This window comes from Rhinopithecus roxellana, chromosome 12 (genome assembly GCF_007565055.1).
Source record: "Rhinopithecus roxellana isolate Shanxi Qingling chromosome 12, ASM756505v1, whole genome shotgun sequence".
NCBI classification, from domain to species: Eukaryota; Metazoa; Chordata; class Mammalia; order Primates; family Cercopithecidae; genus Rhinopithecus; species Rhinopithecus roxellana.
In genome coordinates, this window is record NC_044560.1 from 24,364,357 (window position 1) to 24,383,018 (window position 18,662).

At 56.2% G+C, this 18,662-nt stretch overlaps 1 protein-coding gene across 2 annotated transcripts in view; it reads right to left on the reverse strand.

The window, feature by feature from the left end:
• Nucleotides 1-18,662, reverse strand: part of MORN1 (MORN repeat containing 1) — a 68,345-nt gene that overhangs the window by 23,478 nt on the left and 26,205 nt on the right. The window contains exons 9-11 of one of the 2 annotated variants that reach the window (XM_030943032.1): nucleotides 13,757-13,880; nucleotides 12,602-12,768; nucleotides 9,173-9,456 (exon numbers count right to left, since the gene is read on the reverse strand). In XM_030943032.1, the coding sequence (XP_030798892.1) occupies nucleotides 9,440-9,456; nucleotides 12,602-12,768; nucleotides 13,757-13,880 (308 nt within the window). In that variant the 3' untranslated portion in view covers nucleotides 9,173-9,439. Of the gene's footprint in view, nucleotides 1-9,172; nucleotides 9,457-12,601; nucleotides 12,769-13,756; nucleotides 13,881-18,662 lie in introns of those variants that run through there. The other variant, XM_010352587.2, reaches the window with a different exon arrangement.

The window sequence follows — 18,662 nt, forward strand, 5'->3', positions numbered from 1 at the left end:
AAGATGCCAGGGCCCCGGCAGTCTGGGAAAGGCCCAGGAATATTCAGAAGTGTTGGGAGGCTGAGGCGGGAGGGTCAGCACCCCAAGTCAGCTGCTGGCCCCACCGTCTCGGTGGCGGGGGACAGGGCCACACAGGTGTCTTCCCCGCTGTGGCTGCCCGTGCGATGCTCCCAATGGCCTCAGGGTTAGATTCTGACTGCGGGGCAGGGGGTGGACTGCGCGGCTGCTGTGGCCTTGAGGCTCCTGCTCGGCCCCCGCCACCTCCGTCACCCCCCTGCTGCCCTGTGTGCTGGGTGCACTGGTATTTTCCATTTTGGGGTAAATGTTTAATCAAACATTTACAGAAAAGTCACAGGTAGAGTACAAAGAATGTTTTCCCTGCCTGGGCTGTCTGAAAGTCCGTTTTTTTTTTTTTTTTTTTTTTTTTTTGACGGAGTCACGCTCTATGGCCCAGGCTGGAGTGCAGTGGCGTGATCTTGGCTCACTGCAAGCTCCGCCTCCCAGGTTCACGCCATTCTCCTGCCTCAGCCTCCCCAGTACCTGGGACTACAGGCGCCCGCCACCTCGCCCGGCTAATTTTTGTGTTTTTAGTAGAGACAGAGTCTCACCGTGTTAGCCAGGATGGTCTTGATCTTCTGACCTCGTGATCTGTCCGCCTCGGCCTCCCAAAGTGCTGGGATTACATGTGTGAGCCACCGTGCCTGGCCTTGTCGCTGAATTTGTTCCTCACTCCACGTCCTTGAGTGCATTTTACAAACCAAGAAGTTTTTTGCCTCACATAACCCAGCACAGTCGTCCTGGGGCAGGGCACGCCTCAGGGTCAGACCCCAGCCCGGGCTTTCCCATGGTCCAGTGATGTCCCTCCCAGGAAGGAGATCAGCCTGGGACCACACATTGCAGAGAGCTGTCATTGTGTCTTCAGTCTCCGTCGGTCCGGAACATTCCCGGCCTTTCCCTGACTGCCGGGGTCCTGGCGTCTTTGAAGCTTCCAGGCCAGGCCTTTCAGGGAAGGTTCCCCCATGTGGCCTTGTCTGAGGTCTCATCACAGAGAGGCCTGGGTTACGCATCGTTGGCAGGAGAGGCATGGATGCGACGCTGTGGTCTGCTCAGCTCACACTGCTGGGTGGGGCAGGATTCTCACTGATCCAGTACCAGTGGAGTCCACCGTGATGGCTCCGTGAGGGTGGTGGGGCGTCTGCAAGGGGAGCTGACTCCTCCTCCCTCTGCCCTCCGTGGGGGAAATTCCTCCATCCTGCCCCAGCCGGATCTGCTGCTTCTCCAGGGAACCCCAGTTCTTTTCAGATGCGAACCTGGGTGCTGTCTGCTCCTGTCTGCTGGGGAGCCACTGCCCACGGGCCCTGGCAGAGCCGGACAGTGAGTGCACACGCACGCACACCTCCCTCCCCACATGCACCTGCACAGGCACATGCACGCACACCTCCCCACACACACGCACCTGTGCAGGCATGCACACGCACACCTCCCCCCCCCACGCACCTGCGCAGGCATACACACGCACACCTCCCCCCACACACGCACCTGCGCAGGCATGCACATGCACCCGCACGCACACACGCACCTGCGCAGGCATACACACGCACACCTCCCCACACACACGCACCTGCGCAGGCATGCACATGCACCCGCACGCACACACGCACCTGCGCAGGCATACACACGCACACCTCCCCCCACACACGCACCTGCGCAGGCATGCACATGCACCCGCACGCACACACGCACCTGCGCAGACACGCACACACACACATGTGCAGGCACGCACACACACACATGCACCTGCGCAGGCACACACACACATGTGCAGGCACGCACACGCACACATGCACCTGCGCAGGCACACACACACATGTGCAGGCACGCACACGCACACATGCACCTGCGCAGGCACACACACACATGTGCAGGCACGCACACGCACACATGCACCTGCGCAGGCACACACACACATGTGCAGGCACGCACACGCACACATGCACCTGCGCAGGCACACACACGCATGCACACACACACACGCACCTGCGCAGGCACGCACACACGCATGCACACACACACACGCACCTGCGCAGGCACGCACACACGCATGCACACACACACACGCACCTGTGCAGGCACGCACACACGCATGCACACACACACACGCACCTGTGCAGGCACGCACACACGCATGCACACACACACACGCACCTGTGCAGGCACGCACACATGCACATGTGCACCTGCACAGATGCACACACATGCACACACGCACCTGCGCAGACACGCACGTGCACCTGTGCAGGCATACACACACATGCACATGCACGCGTGCACACACACGTGCAGGCACACACACGTGTACCTGTGCAGACACGCACACATGCACCTGCGCAGGCATACACCCACATGCACCTGCGCAAGCACGCACACACATGTAGGCACACACATACATGCACACGCGCACCTGCGCAGACACGCACATGCACGCACACACACTTGCGCAGGCACGCACACGCATGCACACACGCACCTGCGTAGGCACGCACACACACATGCACATGCGTACCTGTGCAGGCACATACACATACATGCACACACACACAGCCGTGTGTATGCAGACATGCACACAAACGCACATGTTCACTTTCCTCTCTATGATGCAAACCCCCAGTTCACACTCCTGAATGCAAGCCCAGGGTTCCTTCTTGTCCCTCCTTCTTTGTGTCTGTAGGCCCTGCTGTACCCTCAGCGCAGGGATACCCCCTGGATGCTGCCTCCATCACCCCCTCAGGCCCCATGCTTGGGGGCTTCCCTGCTCCATTGGGCCCAACACCCAGACACGGCTCTGAGACCCCAATGGCCACCTCACTTGGCAGGACTTGATGGCTTTAGGACTGAATTGTTCCAGGCGGGAAGGGGAGGGAAGAACAGGAAGGAACCTGGGAGAAGAGAAAAGGACCTGTGGAGGAGGAGGGAACCTGAAAGCTTAAGCTTTTACCCAAAAGAGCAGCCACCTCCAAAGAGGCTGCTTAACCCCAAGGGAGGGGTGCTCCACCCGCCTGCCAGCCAAAGAGCCCCTTGGCACCCACATGCCTGCCTGAAGGCAGAGAATTAACCTTGCCCCCTCCAACATCCCTGCTTAGTTTTAGACAGACGCACACCCCGAAGTCTGAGTTCATTTCCATTTTCATCCACTGTTCTGGCATTGGAAGCAACATGATATCTTTTTATACTGTATTTTTCTGGGACAGTCCCTCTATATGATGTGATTCCTAGAAAAAGAATTTATAGCACAAACATTCCTTTAAAAATATGGCTCTTTCATGCTACTCTGCCATAATTAACCATAGACAATTAATATTTAAAGCTCTTACCACCCCACGAGGCAATGAAATTTCCTGAAATTCTCTGCTGCACATTCAGACACTTTTACTGGCAAGATTGGATTAGTGGCCGAGGGCACCTTGATTTTTAAAATCATCTTACAATAATGATTGATTCTTCATAGATCCCATCTGATGAATACTCAAAACCATTTGTCCAACACATGAAAAAGAGAAACCACTCAGATCTGTTGAAAATATTCACTGGGAGGGTTTTGTGCATTAAAGCAAAAAAAAAAAAAAAAAAAAAAAAAAAAATAGAAGAAGAAAAGAAAAGCAACCTGACGTCCTCTCGCACCTGCGGCCTCTCTACGTTCCCAAATCCAATTCACAGGGGATTGTTTGAGGCACTGGGCTCCAGCCGGCCTGACCATGTCCACCCGCCATGGGCAGCACCTGCACTCCAACTCAATGGCCCAAATTACGGGGCCCAGGCAGACACCCCACTGACAACAAGGGACACAGAAGGGTTCTGCGCTGCAAGCTGTGGGTGGGAATTACAAAAGGTTAAGAGACTAAATATAAAAATCCTTTGAATATAAAATCAGTGTGCTTTGTTATGAAAATCTGGGTGCTGTAATTTAACCAAAATAGGGTTTAGAGTATCTGGCAATAGTCCACGCCTTGGAAATCGACTTTTCTTCTCAACGAAATGCAAATCCTTATTTGAAAGTTAAAAACAACTGAACAACTGAAACATTTCATATCAACAAAATAATAAAATACTGTGATGTGCAATTATGTATCACTGACATTAGGCCTCCAGAAAGAAAAAGGATTTGCCCTCTTTGTCGACTTATTTCTATGAGTGAAAGGCAGGTTTCTGGAGGGTTTGTTCCCGGCTGCTGTCGGGTCTGGGAGGAAAGATGCCTGGGGTCCACGTCAGTTTGTTGGGGGCGAGTGTGAGCTCCCGGGAAGCCTGTCCCTGGGGTGGACATGGCTGGGCTGAATTTCCAGCCTCCTCCACAGACAGTGGAGCAAGGCCTGTGCTCCCCACAACATGGGCATGAGGGGCGGGGCTGGAGGTGCTCCTGGGAGACCCCAGTGGCCTTGACCCAGCAGGAGGTGCCTTCCGGGGCCTTCTGTTTCCTTCAGTCCAGAGACCTCAGGGGCAGCACGGGGGTGACATAGGTGTGCTGGGCATCTGTGGCAGGTGTTTATCGGCCCCTGGCTGTCGCCCTGAGTTGCAGAACATGCTGAGACATTGGCAACTGCTTTAAAACGTGAGGCGGCTTGGCTTGGCTTGGCTTGATTTCAGGTCTGACTCATGTCCATGCTCTCTCAAAGCTCTCCTTCTCTCCCTCCTCTCCCCAGGGCAGCCCGATCTCTGTGCCCCAAAGCCCAAAGGCTGTGAAGTCTGGAGGTGGCTGAGAACATTCCAGTTTGTGTTTGTGGCAGGTGGAGCAGCACAGGGAGGCAGCACATCCCACTGGTCGGGCCGACCCAGCTCCCCACGCACGACTCCCGGGGCAGAGGCCACAGTGAGGCCTGTCAGGTGTCCTGCCAGGCAAAGTCCAGCTGGGACTGGCAGGGGTGCTGCTTGAGCACAGCTGCCCAGGGTGGCCGGGTCAGCGCCCGTCTCCCATGCTCCGCACACACTCACCCCTAGCACTGGGCTTTCACTGCAAAAGCGGTAGGCTTAGAGTCTTGTGGAGATGGAGGGTGAGACTAAAGGCTGTTTCAGGGTCACAGCAGGGCACCCCACCCAATTCCTTACCAGAGATGCGAGTGAGGCTCCCTGGGCTCCTCCTGCAGGGGTGACTAGAGACTTAGGTCCTTGCCTGCCGGCCCTCTCCAGGACTTTCAAGTCGGTTGGTGCACCTGTGGGGACCCAGCAGGGTACGTTCGTGACGAGCCATTTGGCCAAGACAGCCATTCTCCCCTTCTGCTCTGGTAACAGAGTCTTTGCCAGCACGTTGCGCTTCTTGTCTCTGTGTGGTCTAGCCTGGCTGTGTGGCCTGGTGTGGCCGGGCCGTGTAACCAAGTTCTGAGCAATGGCAGTGAGGGTGGCGCCTCCAGGAAGCTTCTTCAGGAGGGGAGGGTCCTAACCCCGCTTTTCTTCACGTTCTGGTTGCTTCGCATTCGTTGGTTCCGTCTTTCTGAACTCTCACAATCACAGGGGCCAAATTCATATGCTTATCAAAAGCCTTAAGGGCGCCAGTGAAGACTCCGCCATCTTGTAGGATGCGTCTCATTCTGTGGTCCATGTGCAGCAGCATCTTGCTCCTCTGGCCCACAGTCATGATTGCCGTTCCACCAGATCTGATGTCCACAGTAAAACGTGGTGCTTCTGAACGTGGCATGAGGCCATCCACAGGCCCACCAATTGGGCTTCCCCCTGCTTGAGGGACGCCAGAAGGCATGCCTCCTCCAGGAATGAGGCCCCCTCCACCAGGAATGACAGGTCCACCTCCCCCATGAATGCATCCATCTCAGTCACTTTTTCCCCTGCAATGTGTCTTGTGAAACTGTGTAGAGTGTTTGTGAGCTTTTTGTCCCCTCGTTCTGCATTAATAATAGCTAATAATAAATGCACAGAGCAATTTTAAAAACAAAGAAGCGGAGGGCCCTTCTCCTTGCCACTTATGCTTCCCCCTTTCTGCTAGCTGGAATAGGGGCGTAATGGCTAGAGCCTGTGCAGCCATCCAGGACCATGAGGTGGTGCAGAAAGATGACAGTGGCAGAACAGGTAACAGGAACTGGGGTCCCCAGTGGCTGGGGAGGGAGCTCACCTCTCCCTCTTGAGCTCTGATGTGAGAAGTCATCTTGGCTGGACTGAAGTCACCCTAGTGTTGTTTACTAAAAGCAGCCATGTCTCATCCTAAGCACATGGCCTGCCAGGAGGAAGCCGAAGTGGCAGGGCCTTGGGGAAGCCTGTGCCACGCAGCAGGGGGTCAGCGGCGGGGAGCGACCCAAGGGGCCTGGCGAGAGCCATCCTGCTGTCTGGCTGTGGCCGGGCTTTGTTGCAGGTGGCTGTCCCTAGTGTACGTGGTCTGTGACTGCGGGGAGGGTGTCGCCCAGACCTGGAGCTTCCGCCGTGGATGCACGTGTCTCAGCCACTGGCTCAGGAGAGGCCTCGGAAGGGACTTCGGCAGGCAGGTGCCCTGGAGATTTTCTGGCCCAACTTTCTTTCAGGCCTCATGTTGGATTATCTTCTGGCCTGAAGGTCTCTGGCCTGACGTCTCTGCCCTGCACATAAGTGGCCGTCTGGGTGGGAGATCCTGCTTGGTGGCTGGAGGGCGTGTCATGGTCGGTGCAGGGTGGGCACTTTCCACAGGTGCCGTCTCTGCAGCCACGGGGCAGGGGTCTCACTGGGCATCCCGCGTCCCATGGTCCCTGGCCCTCTCCCAGGTAAGCACAGAGACGGAAACTTGAGGCTGGGACCAGCACAGCTGAATGCGGCCCCAGGACGCACTGCAGGCCAGGCCAGAGGCTTCAACGGGGCCCACCCCTTGGCAAGGGTCTGGCCAGAGGGAAGGACGCCCGTCTGGGGGCCAAGCAAGCAGCTGCGACCGGGCCAGGGACGAGTGTGAGCAACGGACTTTGGTTTGTTTTTTTTTGAGAATGTGAAATTCATGCTTACAAGGAAATGATTCCTGGTGTATTTTCCCTGGACACACGGGACAGCCTCGGAGCGGCTCCCTTTTGTTTTCTTTCAGGACGGTGGCTAAAGCCGGCCCCTGGTCCCCACTGGCTGGTTGTGAGGTCTTCCTTGATTCCAGGGCCTCCGTGCAGCTGGGCCTGGGCCTGTCTGGAATCGGCCCGCCCTTTCCGGCCTGAGCAGGCGTTGCTGACTGAGGGAGGGGGCTCCAGGAGCTGCCTCAGACCTCGGGGTGATGCTGGTGGGCCTAGGTAGACAGAGCTGGGTTCCTGACACAGTGGGGCTGATACCTCCAGGCCTCCCGGCCAGGACTACTCTTGTCTAAGCCATCATTATTTAGTTTTCTCCTACTTGGGGATGAATGCTGTCCCGGCTGGAACTGAAAGTTCGAAATAACTCTGTTTCCTCTGTAGGGCTCCTGGCCAGCGTCCCCAATCCCCTAGAGCCTGAGGGCTGTGGTGGGGGCCTGGTTGGGCTCCAGGTACTGAGTGGGGCCCTCTGCCCAGCACCCTGCTGTCCTGGGGCAGGCAGGCCCCACCATGTCCTAGGGTGCTGTGAAGGCCACTTGTTGGGGGCAGACTTTCAACGGGAGATGGGAATTGGAAAGAAAAGTTTGTGTCAACTGCTGCATGGAATGAAGGGGTTTGGAAGCAGCAAGCCCAATCAATCAGTCCTAAATGGGATTATGGATTACATAAAGAAGGGAAGATAAAAGACTAAAGAGGCCGGGATGGTGGCTCATGCCTGTGATCCCAGCACTTTGAGGGGCTGAGGCGAGCAGGTCACGTGAGGTCAGGAGTTCGAGACCATCCTGGCCAACGTGGCAAAACCCCATCTCTACTAAAAATACAAAAATTAGTCGGGTGTGGTGCTAGGGTTAGTCCTGCTGGGTCCTTGGCCCAGTCGTTGAGACAGGAGACAGACAAAGCAAGGACCTGCCGACGCTGCCCCGGGGAAACATGCCCACCAGCCCCTTCCCGTGAGGGAGTCATCCAGTTTTAAGAAAAGGAAAGTAGGCCGGGCGCGGTGGCTCAAGCCTGTAATCCCAGCACTTTGGGAGGCCGAGATGGGCGGATCACGAGGTCAGGAGATCGAGACCATCCTGGCTAACACGGTGAAACCCCGTCTCTACTAAAAATACAAAAACTAGCTGGGCGAGGTGGCGGGCGCCTGTAGTCCCAGCTACTCGGGAGGCTGAGGCAGGAGAATGGCGTAAACCCGGGAGGCAGAGCTTGCAGTGAGCTGAGATCTGGCCACTGCACTCCAGTCCGGGCGACAGAGCGAGACTCCACCTCAAAAAAAAAAAAAAAAAAAAAAAGGAAAGGAAAGTAAAAGCAGCCTGTAATCCCAGCACTTTGGGAGAATGAGGCGTGAGGATTGCTTGGACTCAGGAGTTTGAGACCAGCCTGGGCAACATGGCGAGGCCCTGTCTCTACAAAAAAATACAAAATATTAGCCAGGCATGGCGGCTTGTGCCTGTGGTCCCAGCTACTCTGGAGGCTGAGCTGGGAGGATCGCCTGAACCTGGGAGGTGGAGGCTGCAGTGAGCTGAGATCACACCATTGCACTCCAGCCTGGGTGATGGAAAAGAAGTAGGAGCCTACTGGAGTTCGCCTCCCTGACTCTGGCCTCCCCCTCCTCTTCTCAGCATGGACTTGACTGCACCAGACCCCAGGCCAGGCTCCTCCCCTCCAGGGTGCCCCTGCACAGGTCGGGGTGGAGACCAGCATGTGTACTCAGTCATCCGTCCTTGGGGTGGACACTGCTGTTACCCTCCCTTTATAGATGAGGAAACTGAGGCACAGAGAGGTTTAGTTTCACATCAGTGTGAAAGCAGCAGCCCAGCCTCCCAGGGTTGGTCTTGGATGCACCCATGAGGCCTAGGCAGAGCTTGGCACCAAATCCAAATGTCTGGGGTTCAAGCCCCAGCAGGTCTTACAAAAACGAAAGCATGTACCTCTAGGTTTCCCAAGGGACATTTCTTTTGTGCTGGATAATTTATGGCTGGACACTCACATCATCGTCAAGCCAGAAATAGCCTGGGCTGGGCTGAGAGTTGGGGGAGGCCCCCAGACCCAGGCAGTGGGGCTGGTGCAGGGGCCCGCACGGGGTAGGGTGCGATGCAGGCACAAGGCTGGTTTCAATCGAGACCTTGGCTCCGAAAATCTCTCCAAGTAGAAGGCGTGGCGCCCAGTAAGTATTTTTATGCAGAAATATGAGAACTATTCCACCTATGCAGCATAAAACTGCTTCTATAAACTGAGGTGAAGGCAGACGAGGGGGCGCGGGCTGGACCCCCCGTGGCCCTGCTGGCCCGAGGCTTGGCCGCCTTGGCCTCCTGTGGAGGCGCCGGGCCCTGCTGTCCCACCTGGGATGCCCGCATGCTCTTTTACATGAAGAAGGACGCCGGGCTTGCTGCTCCGCTCACAGCCGTTGTTTGATGGAGCCTCATCTGATCCTAGAAGAATGAGCTCCCTACAAGCAGACCCCCGAGGCTCTGAGGCTCTGGGGCTCTGGCCACCCGCTGGGCGAGGTTTCCGGGAGCAGGGGCACAGGCGTGGAAGGTGGCCCTGGTGGCAGAGGCTCTTCCCAGGATGGCGAGGGCCATTTCGCTGCTGCTTCCTCCCACTTCAGCTGTGTGAGTCACGGATCTTCAGGGAGAACTTGGGGCCAAGTGACCGGCCAGGAATGCTGGCTGCTGAGAGGGGCTGCTGCAGACAGTGACCAGGAGGGTCACAAGCCACACAGTGCCCGGGAGGGAGGGTGCAGGCGCAGCCTGCCAACCACACCCCTCAGCTCTGTCTCCCTGCAGGAGCTCACGAGGCGGTGTGGCTGGCCGCGCTGAGGTCTGGGGCACCCTTAGGACAGGCACACCTGGACAAGAAGATGTGAGCGAGGCTTTAGGGCCTGCTAGGCTGGCTTAAGGGACAGGAAAGGGCAGTCCAGACCAAGGCTCACCAGACTCCGGCTTGGGAGGGGCTGGCCCTGCCTGCCCGCCCCAGGGGCCTGGAGGGTCGGAGTTGGGGCTCCCCTGAGTGGGACAGCCGGGTCAGGGGACTGTGAGGATTCAGGGGCGGCAGGTGGGGCTCAGGTCTAGAGTGGAGAGGCCTCGGAATTTGGGGAGGCAGTGGTGGTGCCATCTGTGCAAATCCTGGAGACAGCCCCCAGGGGACTTGGGGCTGCGTGTGGTGGGCAGAGCCGGGCAGAGACATGGCAGGGACTGAGCTCGCATCGGCCAAGGCAGGTGACAAGGGCTGGCATATGAGTCGCATTTGGGGATGATTCGGGACATCTCATCAAACCTGGGACATTTACCTGCATGCGGAAGGTGGTGGCGCACAGCCCACCCCTGCTAAGTTGTGGATCTGGGCTCACCACAGCCTCTCAGATCTGCCCTGTGCTCCTCAACCCAGGAACCTGCGGCCTGTGTCCTCCCCAAGCAGCACCCCAGGCTCAGATCCCAGCTGTGGGGCCGGGAACCTCAGCTGTCAGCTGGGCCCTCTTCAAAGGCCCTCAAACTCAAAGTGCCAGGCATTTGTACAGTGGGGACCCCCACGCCCGACCCCCATTTACCAAGCCTTGGGGTGCAGGGCTGTGGCAAGAAGGACCCGGTGGCTGGCAGCACCCCAGGGCCTCCCAACGCTGTCAAGACTGTTCCCTTACTCTGGCACTGAGATGCACACTGTGCTGCACAGGAGGGTTTGATGTGCACACCGCTCGCTGCATGGGAGGGTTTCATGTGCACACTGCTCGCTGCATGGGACACGCACACTGTGCTGCACAGGAAGGCTTGACGCGCACACTGTGCTGCATGGGACATGCACGTTGTACTGCATGGGAGGGTTTGACGTGCACATGGTTCACTGCAAGGGAGGGTTTGACGCGCACACTGCTCACTGCACAGGAGGGCTTGACGCACACACCTCGCTGTACGGGAGGGTTTGACGTGCACAGTGCGCTGCACGGGATGGTTTGATGCGCACACTGCCCGCTGCACGGGAGGGTTTGACACGCACACCGCGCTGCACGGGAGGGTTTGACGTGCACACCGCGCTGCACTGGGAGGGTTTGACGTGCACACCGCTCGCTGCACGGGAGGGTTTGACGTGCACACCGCTCGCTGCACGGGAGGGTTTGACGCGCACACCGCACTGTACGGGAGGGTTTGATGCGCACACCATGCTGCATGGGAGGGTTTGATGCACACACTGCGCTGCACGGGAGGGTTTGACATGCATATCGTGCTGCATGGGACACGCACATTGCACTGCACAAGACGGTTTGATGCGCACACCGCGCTGCACGGGAGGGTTTGAGGCACACGCCGCGCTGCATGGGAGGGTTTGAGGCACACGCCACGCTGCACGGGATGGTTTGATGGGCACATCACGCTGCAGGGGAGGGTTTGACGTGCACGCTGCGCTGCACGGGAGGGTTTGACGCACACACCACACTGCACGGGAGGGTTTGATGGGCACATCACGCTGCACGGGAGGGTTTGACGTGCACGCTGTGCTGCACAGGAGGGTTTGATGCACACACCGCGCTGTATGGGAGGGTTTGATGTGCACCGTGCGCTGCACGGGATGGTTTGATGCGCACACCGCCCGCTGCACGGGAGGGTTTGACGCGCACACCGCGCTGCACGGGAGGGTTTGAGGCGTACACCGTGCTGCACGGGAGGGTTTGAGGCGCACACCGTGCTGCACGGGAGGGTTTGAGGCACACGCCGCCCTGCACGGGAGGGTTTGAGTCGCACGCCGTGCTGCACGGGAGGGTTTGACGTGCATGCTGCGCTGCACGGGAGGGTTTGATGCGCACACCACACTGCATGGGAGGGTTTGATGCACACACCATGCTGCACGGGAGGGTTTGATGCGCACACCACACTGCATGGGAGGGTTTGATGCGCACACCGTGCTGCATGGGAGGGTTTGATGGGCACATCACTCTGCACAGGAGGGTGACAGGCACACTGTGCTGCATGGGAGGGATTAAGCTTTGACTCAACTCCATGAGTAACTCTGCAATGATCCGTGTGAAGTCTAGGCCACACATTCTATGGAAGTGCAGTTCTCACTGGCCCCAGCCTGGGGTGCAGAGTTGGGGGCCGGGGGGCTCTGTCGGAGCACCTAGGCCTCATCTCCACGAGGAAATGTGAGGCCACCCAGGCAGAAGTGGAGCAGCAGGAAACCCAGACCTTGAGAGAGCAGTCGGCGCCTCGGCCCCTCAGAGCCACGGCCAGCGGCCGCTGTGGGGGCTACCAGGTGGCAGGAGTGGCTGGGGCCATGTCCAGGCTGGCCACTGGCCTCGAGGCCTGGGTGAGTCTGCTGCCCTCAGCCAGGTAGACCCAGAAACTCTGCCCTGAGGACCCTACAAGGCTGAGCCCCTGCCAGGCTCAGGGGAGACGAACAATCAGCTTGAGCCTCCGCAGCCACCCGGGACTGCTTGTCTGGGGATATGGGCTGCCTGGCCCTGCCTCCTTTCACCTACGTGATGACTGACCCTGGGTGCGGCTTGCTTCTGCTCTGGCCTGGTTCTGGGTCCCCATGACGGCACATTCCCTTGACTGCTGGGCCTGGGCCCACCCACCCCCAACTGGCTTGTGAGCTTCACTTACCAAGCAGGCCACCGGGGGTGTCCTCCTGGCCACGGAGGGCACCCAAATCCAGCTCCAAGTCTCTCCTGGGCAGGGGCACGTCGGCTTCTGCACCTCTCTTGGCAGCTCTGGGCCCCGGCACCCCAGCTGCGGGGCTGGACACAGGATAAGGGATGCATTCGAACCCACTGCAAAGGAATGGGGGCAGCTTGGCTCTGCTCACCCCACACCAAGCTAGAGTGCAGGCAGACAGCGTGGTCCATGCCCTGGACCCTGGGACTTGCCTACACTGAGTCTAGGGAGTGCTACTCAGCCTCTCTGGGAGGTCTCCTGCTGGGATGGGATCAACAGAGGCCCAGAGAGAAAAAAGGCCTAGCCAGATAGCAGGTCTCAGCTTGAAGGAAGAGCTGCCTGCCACCCCCATTATTCTTTATGACAACCCCAGCAGCATCACCTCTTGGGTGCATTCTGACTTTCACAGTGGGTCCAAGTTTACCGCAAATGTCAGACTGTCCTTAACTCTGGAGAAGGGCTGGTGGGAAAAGGGAGTGTCAGAGCTGCGGCGGTACCACTCAGGTCTGGTCGCCTGGGGCACTGCTAAGTTCTGCCTGTGAATGGGAAAATGCATGGATTGTCATGTGGAGGGGCTTAGAGTGAGGCCTCTTCCTGGAGTCCTGCAGCTCAGGCCTCTGTTTGCATGTGGGTTCGTGCACACTCTGGCCTGGTCCAGCGTGTTCCTGGGAGGCCTGGTGATGTGTGCATGGGAGTGGCGCCCAACTAGGCCTGGCTGGTAAGGGCTGTTCCCCTGCTGGCTGCATCAAGAGAGGCCTGAGCATCTCTGCAGCCGACCCTCCTCCCAGGAGCACCCGAGGGCCAGAGTCCTGACGACTCCCCTCCAGATATGGACCCAGGCCCAGAGGCTTCGGGGCCGATTGCTGGGGGAGACTGGGGGCTCTGACCAGGGGCTTGTGGTCTCAGAAGGCAAGAGGGACCACAGCAAAGGGTCAGATACTGAAATTCAAGGGAGCTGTTTCCTTAGAACAGATATCGAATATTTCATTTGTCATAACCAGGACTTAGCCCAGGTCTCCAGGGAAAAAAGGACAAGGAATTAATGTGATCTAAATGAACTCAAACCAAACTCAGAGCTCGCTCACGGGTGTCACGCGTACTCACAATGGGGTCTGCATGAGTGTCTCTTGGTTGTCTCTGTCCACTTTGAAAAAGCTGACCTCAGAATAGGCCGACAGCTGCACGTATCTGACGCCCGCTGAGATGTGCAGGACCCGGCCACTCTCGCCTTCCAGGAGACAGAAGCAAGCAGTGAACACTCACAGGCACCCAGGAGCAGGGTGCGCGGGCACAGGGCTCACCAAGACTCTGCCTGTGGGCAGGGGCCCAGGGCAGGCCTCTGGGACACTGTGTTTATAACTCAGCGGGGCCACATTTGCTGGCAGCCGTGACCCCGGGGGGCTGAGTACCCCGGCTTGCCCTCCGTGGCCTCTCTACTCCTCTCCCATGCCCTGCAGAAGTTTCCCGGCCCTGGGATCTCTGGTGCTGGCCACACTCACCCCAACACCCCTGTGCCCCTTGCCTCAGGTCCTGGATCCTGAATCTCCAGCTCTGGGCCTCGGGGATCCCTGGCTCGAGCTCTGCCCGAGCCTGGGGGTGGCACACTATCAGAAGGCGTCTCCTTGCCAACCAGCCTCAGGGGTTCACCTCAGGTACACCCAGACCCTGGGCTGGTCAGGGGCGTGGGGTGGCACTGGCACTCACAAGCTCCCGGGGCTTCCAACGTGGTCCTCATCCCCCTGGCGGATAGCAGGCCCTCCATGCCCATCTCCCACCCTGACCCGGGAGGGATGGTCCCTCCACCAAGGTACCCAGCACAGGGCCTGGCACACAGCCGGTGCCCACCAAGTGTTTGCTGAGTCAGCTGCTCCATCCTGCACCCCAATGCTCCTGGGAACCTTAGGCTGCAGGTGGCCCCCAGAGGACTATGCCCAAGGAGTGGACGCCACGGTCCCTCTGAGTTGCTGAGTACAGATGCTCTGGGCCCTGCTGGGCAGGCGGAGGTGGCGGCGTTGGGTGTTCAGCCACTCAGAAGACCCCACGTGGGAGCTGGATAGCAGGGAGGAGTGGCTTGGGCACTGTGGGTGGAGGCAAGATGGCTGTGCCGAGTGGAGCAAAGAGCAAGAGGAAGGAGGCCAGGTGCGGTGGCTCACACCTGTAATTCCAGCACGTTGGGAGGATCACCTGAGGTCAGGAGTTTGAGACCAGCCTGGCCAACATGGTGAAACCTGTCTCTACTAAAAATACAAAAATTAGTCAAGGGTGGTGGCAGACATCTGTAATCATCCCAGCTCCTTGGGAGGCTGAGGCAGGAGAATCACTTGAACCCAGGAGGCGGAGGCTGCAGTGAGCCGGGATCACGCCACCGCACTCCAGCCAGGGCGACAGAGTGAGACTTCGTCTCAAAAAAAAAGAAAAAGAAAAGAAAGAGAAAGAAAGAAAGAAAGAAAAGAAGAGGAAGGAGACCAGTTCAGGGCCCCAGAGTGGACGCCAAGCTTTGGGTTCCCAGGTGGGAAGTGACTGGACTTCAGCGAACACGGGCCATTCGGACAAAGCAGGGCCCAGGCGGGCTCCCACTTGGGGTGGCAGTGGAGGGTCGCCTCAGAGCCTAGGGCTGTCCCTGATCATCACAGATGCAGGATCACACCCTGCACCCCTAGCACTAGGCACAGGTCCAGGGCCTGGTCACGTGGACTCTGAGGTCAAGGTCCCATGGAGAAGAAAAGGTCAACAGGAACCCAGCCTAAGATCTGGCGCAGGAGACGTGACTGAGAAAGCAAAGATGTGAAATGTAAAAACACCCGCGTAGCCTGCTGGACTTCTGTATGGGGACGGAGTGACTGGGATCGACGGACACCCCGGTTCAAACCACCAAGAACGCCGACAAAGTGCGATGAAAATGATCACCAGGATCCCGGACACCAGGCAACTCAGGACAGATTCTTCAAAGAAGGAAACAAACGATGTGGCCGCTGCCTTAAGAGAACGTGCAGGATGAGCTGCAGACAGAGGAAACTGAGGCAGAGCCCAACAAACTCCTCAGCTGAGAAAAATGAGCAGAGAGTCTGGGGAACAAGGCACACAGTCAGAGTTTTAAAGTTCAAAAGGCAGAGCAGCGAAGAGGACAGAGAGGACCCTGAGTAGAGGGAGGACCCCGCAGCCTGCAGGAGGCCCTGGAGTACTCAGCGGAGCACCAGTCAGCACACCTGGGACGAAACTCCACAAGGCTGGGGAAGAACCGCCTGAAGAATTAGGAGGGACCAGGACCTGGGCCGCACACGGGACTGGGGATGGTGCCCGTTCTCATCGGCCAGGCTGGAAAAACTCAGAAGTCACAGGAAGCTGGGACAAGCTCTCAGAAGGTTCTTGCTACAGTCATGGGGAACCATTGGTGTGAGGCAGACAGGTCTCCAGCAGACCTGCCCAACAAATCATAAACACAAGACCCAGGAGGACTTAACTGTCTCCAAGTCACTGAACTGTGCCCCAGAACAAAGCTCAAGAATATTGACAAGAATACAAAAATATTCAGCATCCAACAAGGTAAAATTTACAATGTCTGTCATCCCATCAAAGATGACGAGGCATGCAAAGAATGCAGGAAAGTATGGCCCATAAGAAGGAGAAAAATACATTGACTGAAACCGGTCCAAAACTGACATGGATGTTAGAATCAGCAGTAAAGGACATTCAAGCATGGTGATCATAACTGTATTCCATGTTCCAAAGTTAAATAGAGACACAGAAAATATAAAAAAGAACAAAGAGCCGGGCGTGGTGGCTCGCACCTGTAATCCCAGCACTTTGGGAGGCTGAGGTGGGCAGATCACCTGAGGTCAGGAGTTTGAGACCAGCCTGGCCAACATGGTGAAACCCCATCTCTACTAAAAATACAAAAAATTAGCTGGGTGTGGTGGCACGTGTCTGTCATCCCAGCTACTTGGGAGGCTGAAGCGGGAGGATCATTTGAACCTGGGAGGTGGAGGTTGCAGTGAGCCGAGATTGCGCCACTGGACTCCAGCCTGGGCGACAGAGCGAGACTCTGTCTCCATCAATCAATCAATCAATCAATCAATCAATCAATAAGAAAAAAAGAACGATGTCAAACTTCTGGTGATGAAAACTATAATGTATGAGATAAAAAAAATATGCCGTTGCTCACAACAGGTTAAACATTGCAGAAGAAAAGATTTATGAACCTGGAAATGCGGTTGACCCTGGGCCAACATGGGGATGCTGGCCGCTGACCCTCCATGCGGCTGAAAATCCACGTCGATTCTGACTCCCCCATGACTTAACTCTAATAGCATACTGTTGACCAAAAGCCTTGCTGGTAACAGAAACTGTTGATTAACACCTATTTTGTACTGTATTCTTACAATAAAGTAAGCTAGAAGAAAGAAAATCATAGTAAAAGAAAACAAGGCCGGGCGCGGTAGCTCACGCCTGTAATTCCAGCACCCTGGGAGGCTGAGGCAGGCGGATCACGAGGTCAGGAGTTTGAGACCGGCCTGGCCAATATGGTGAAACTCCATCTCTACTAAATATACAAATATTAGCCGGGCGTGGTGGCACGTGCCTGTAATCCCAGCTACTCGGGAGGCTGAGGCAGGAGAATCGCTTGAACCCAGGAGGTGGAGGTTGCAATGAGCCGAGATCATGCCACTGCACTCCAGCCTGGGCGACAGAGTGAGACATCTCAAAAACCCCAAAAAACAAAAAACATATTTACTATTTATTAAGTGGAAGTGGATTATCATAAAGATCATCCTTGTCTTCACACTGAATAGACTGAGGAGGAGGAGGAAGAAGAGGGGTTGGTCTTGCTGTTTCGGGGGTGGCCGAGGCAGAGGAAAACCTGTGTATGAGCGGATCCCGCAGTTCACACCTGTGTTGTTCGACTGTACAGCTGTAGCAGCCATCCCAAGTGAACCATCGAGGAAAAAAGAGTAAGAAAGAAAAAACAAGAAGGAGGAAAGAAAGGGAACCAGCGAACAGCGGGACAACCTCAAGTAGCCTCATCATGGGTAACACATGGGAGAGGCTGTGCCAGAAAAACTACTGGCAGAAATAATGGTTGAAAATTTTCCAAATTTAATGAAACAACTGAGGTCAGGAGTTTGGGACCGGCCTGGCCTGCGTGGCGAAATCCTGTCTCTACTTAAAACACAAAACAAATCAGCCGGGTGTGGTGGCGGCGCCTGTCATCCCAGCTATTCGGGAGGCTGAGGCAGGAGAACGGCTTGAACCTGGGAGGCAGAGGTTGTAGTGAGCTGAGATGGTGCCATTGCACTCCAGCCTGGGTGACAGAGCAACACTCAAAAAAAAAAAAAAAAAAAAAAAGAAAGAAACTAAAATCAAGATGTTTTCAGACATACAAAAGTGGAAAGAATTCATTACTAGCAAACCTGTACTAAAAGAAATGTGAAAGAGTAAGTCCTTCAGACAGAGGAAAATGAGAGCAGATGGAAATACGGACCCACAGGAAGAAGCAAGAAGAACCAGAAGCCACAGCAATGTGGGTCCACAGAAGAGGCTGCTTACTGTTTATTGAGCGCACATTAAAACCGAAGTGGCCATTTAAATAAAAATAACAATGTATTATTAATTTTATTACATATATGAACATAAAATGTAGGAAAACAATTGCATAAAAATTGGGAGTGGCAAAAAACGTATACAATGGTACAGTTCTTCCACGTCAAGTAGTATCATAGCTCTTGAAAATAACTGTGTCACAGTTTGCCAGGAGAAAATAATAAAATAAGAAAGAAAGAAAGTAACTGGTAAGTCAAGATGTACCTCTGCTACCCCTGACACAGCAAGACCAAGCCTTCCTCTTCCTCCTCCTCCAATCCCTTCATGATGGTCCACTTTCACTTCATGAATTGTAAACCCTAAAGTAATCCCTCAAATAATGAAGCAAAGAGTTATAATTAATCACTTAACAGAGGGCCAGTCGCGGTGGCTCACACCTGTAATCCCAGCACTTCAGGAGGCCCAGGTGGGT